Source organism: Cebus imitator, unplaced genomic scaffold, assembly GCF_001604975.1.
Source record: "Cebus imitator isolate Cc_AM_T3 unplaced genomic scaffold, Cebus_imitator-1.0 Scaffold20, whole genome shotgun sequence".
Taxonomy (NCBI): Eukaryota; Metazoa; Chordata; class Mammalia; order Primates; family Cebidae; genus Cebus; species Cebus imitator.
The window spans coordinates 10,861,815-10,865,485 of NW_016107335.1; the positions used below are offsets into that span (position 1 = coordinate 10,861,815).

Here is a 3,671-nt window from a genome sequence, read left to right on the forward strand (position 1 = left end):
ATTCTCCTGCCTCAGCCTCCTGAGTAGCTGGGATTACAGGCACGCGCCACCATGCCCACCTAATTTTTTGTATTTTTAGTAGAGACGGGGTTTCACCATGTTGACCAGGATGGTCTCAACCTGTTGACCACGTGATCCACCCCCCTCGGCCTCCCAAAGTGCTGGGATTACAGGCTTAAGCCACCGCGCCCGGCCTTGACCCCTTCTTAAAATACTAGGGACAGTTGTCCAGGATGCTCTGCTTGTTATCACAGATGTCCTAAATATGTTCACCTCACTTCAGTTAGAAAAAAAATCTTTAACGTAAAACTTAAAATATATCTGTCCCTTGTCTTAACTTGACCAGTTTGTGATGCTGAAATCCTGGCCCTGGACACCCTTGTCTGGAATGGCAAAAGGTCCTGCTGTCACATTTCCGAGTGACCCCACACTGCTATGTTGGTCCTCTGTGCTCTTGAGCCTACACCTGCCATGTCTCCAACTTGTAACCACTGTCAGCCAAACCTGCTAGAGAATTAGCGTGGCCCCACCCTTGCCAGATGGTCAACAGACACTTTACCTATGAGTCCATGTGCATTAGGTGAAAACTTGTTTGTAGGGGGTATGTAGATTCCCAGAAAGTCTACATTGATGGGATGCTTCTTCCAAACACGATGAAGTAAAACAGAAAAGGACATCTCTTTATCCACAGTGATAGTTACCACTTTTTCTTTCTTCACTGAGGTCAGCACCCTGGTATGAAAGTCCAAGTGGAATTAAACAATTTCAGAACAGACCTTTTCAGAAAGTCCTTCTCCTTACCCCTATTATGAACTCTTCAGTTCCACTAGTTATCTAAGCGCTTACAACAGTTTATAGATAAATGATCCATTAACAGATACTCACTGGGAAGGTTCTACACATAGGACACATCATGGCATTTGGAGCTCACTCTGTGACAGAGTCGGCTGTGGATATCAGATTTGTTCACTGACCAACACACACATATTGAGTGCTTACTGATGCCAGACACTAGACTAGCGCTCCGGGGACCCAATGGTGACCAAAAACACAGTGCCCACTGCTAGGAACAGTGTAGTGAGTGAGAACAACTTTTCTGAACCTCAAGTTCCTTATATTTAAAATGATTTTTTTTTTTTTTGAGACAGTCTTGCTTTGTTGCCAGGCTGGAATGCAGTGGTGCCACGACCTCAGCTTACTGTGACCTCCAACTCACTGGTTCAAGCGATTCTCCTGCCACAGCCTCCCGAGTAGCTGGATTATACGCATGCGCCACCATGCCCAGCTAATTTGTGTATTTTTTAGTACAGATGGGATTTCACCATGTTGGCCAGGATGGTCTCGATCTCCTGACCTTGTGATCTGCCCGCCTTGGCCTCCCAAAGTGCTGAGATTACAGGCATGAGCCACTGCGCCTGGCAGATGATTGTTTTTAATGCTGATGTCACTGATTCCTGGATTTATTTATACAGTCATGTGTTAAAGACAGGCCTGAATTCAGAAGGAACCATACGTGCCTCTGATTCATGGTTTGAGCGGTGTCAGCCCAGGACAAGGTGGAGGTGCTAGAACCACGGCTCAGGGTGATGGTCTTAGTGCTTATTTCTATTTTCATGTCTTCACTTTGGAAATAAAATCCCAGTTTCCCAAAATAGGTGCTTAGTTTTCCATTGTTGGGCTTCTTGGCACCAACAAGCTGACCATTGACTGCAATTCCTACAGAAAAGAAAAAATGATTTTTTCTCTTGTGTGCCATGTTTTTGGATGTGTGGACACTATAATTCAAATGTATAAAACTTGGCAATATTGGAAAATTATTAAAATTTTCTTTCAGGATTTACATAACATTTTTTTCTTTGTGATTCTCATAACATATTTTAATATAATATACAATTTAATTTAATAAAATTTAATTTAATAATTTTATATCAGTTATAAAATTTATGTCAGGCACAGAATTAAATTTTATTTAATTTAATAAAATTTAATTTAAATAAATTACTATCAAATAGTAGTTAAGTTAATTTTTTTTTCTTTTAAGACGGCGTCTCACTCTGTTGCCCGGGCTGGAGTGCAGTGGCCTGATCTTGGCTCACTGCAACCTCCACTTCCTGGGTTCAAGCAACTCTCCTGCCTTAGCCTCCTGAGTAGCTGGGATTAGAGGTGTGTGCCACCACACCTGGAAAATTTCTTCGTATTTTTAGTAGTAGGGGAGGGTTTCGTCATGTTGGCTAGGCTGGTCTTGAACTCCTGATTTCAGGTGATCCACCCGCCTTGGCCTCCCAAAATGCTGGGATTGCAGGTGTGAGCCACTACACCTGGCTGGTATTTAAATTAATTATGTCACAACAAGATCTGCTAGTTTATACTCAGAGAGAGAATACATATTTTGAACTATAGTTGTTCAAAATAGTTAATAATATATTTATAATTTAATTTCTCACTAATTATCATTGAAATATATAGAACCTCTATTAGGGGAGAAAGAAAGAAATCCCAGGTAGTGACAGGAAAGAATGGCAATGACCTAACTGCCTAATATATATATAATTTCTTTTTATTTTACCTGATTCTGGGTCAGAAACCAGGTTGAGGATTTTTCCAGGTTCGGAGTCAATGTTGAAACAAACGTTCTTTTGGCTTTTTGGCAGATAAATGATGAAGTGTGGGTCATTTTCAACTGGAAAATATACAAAGCAAATGTAAAAAAATCATATGCAGGAAGATGATTTTGAGCAGTGTATCATCCCTGAACATCTTTATTTAACTGTTTAACCCGAACAAGCATTTATTGTGCTTCTACTCTATGCTTAGTATTCCTCCAGGCCTTGGGGACAGACCCAGTGGTTCATACTCCATTGTCCCTTTGTCAGGGAGCCTTCGTCAGAATACAACGTTATTTTACAAATATAGTGGATATTTATTTTGTAGCTAAAAATGTATGTTCTAGACGAGATGCTAGAGATCAAAAATGAATAAGAAAGACATAAGGAATAAGCAGTACACACAAATATGCACTCACATATATAAGAAACACATATACACACGTGTGTGTAGAAAAACAGATTTGTTGGTTTTTTTTTTTTTTTTTTTTTGAGACAGGATCTCCCTCTGTTACCCAGGCCGGAGTGCAATGTCGTAATCATGGCTCACTGCAGCCTTGACCTCCCAGGCTCAAGTGATCCTCCCAGCTCAGCCTGCTGAGTAGCTGGGGCAACATCCATGTACCACCATGCCCAGCTAAGTTTTCCAAATCCTGACCTCAGGTGATCCGCCCGCCTTGGCCTCCCAAAGTGCTGGGGTTACAGGCGTGAGCCACTGCACCCGGCCTCATTCGCACACTTAATGCATTCCAGGATGAGGGTTGGTTGAATTCTGGGATGTCCAAGCAGTGTGGAAGCTTTACCTCTCATCACATGTGGGGGTGGCGTGGACTCCAGCACCTTAGCTCCTTCGGCCTGCATGGAGGTCACCGGCGTTGGGGAAGGACTGGCCCAAGACGGGATAGAACCTGAAGGCACTTTGCTGCCGTAATACAGGGCCCCTGTGTAGAAAAACCTGCATCTATTAGTTTCCAGGTTCACGTTTCCATGGAAATTGCTCACCACGCCAAGTATGTTTTACGCACGACCAGATGTTGTCAGCTTAGGCTTTTCTCCCATGTTTCTTTT

The 3,671-nt window shown here is 42.4% G+C and overlaps 1 protein-coding gene across 1 annotated transcript in view; it reads right to left on the reverse strand.

The window, feature by feature from the left end:
- ITIH2 (inter-alpha-trypsin inhibitor heavy chain 2) overlaps nucleotides 1-3,671 on the reverse strand; it is a 41,666-nt gene that overhangs the window by 4,862 nt on the left and 33,133 nt on the right. Inside the window, exons 16-19 of the mRNA XM_017521154.2 lie at nucleotides 3,407-3,544; nucleotides 2,567-2,680; nucleotides 1,518-1,716; nucleotides 560-732 (exon numbers count right to left, since the gene is read on the reverse strand). Coding sequence (XP_017376643.1) covers nucleotides 560-732; nucleotides 1,518-1,716; nucleotides 2,567-2,680; nucleotides 3,407-3,544 — 624 coding nt within the window. The remainder of the gene's footprint in view (nucleotides 1-559; nucleotides 733-1,517; nucleotides 1,717-2,566; nucleotides 2,681-3,406; nucleotides 3,545-3,671) is intronic.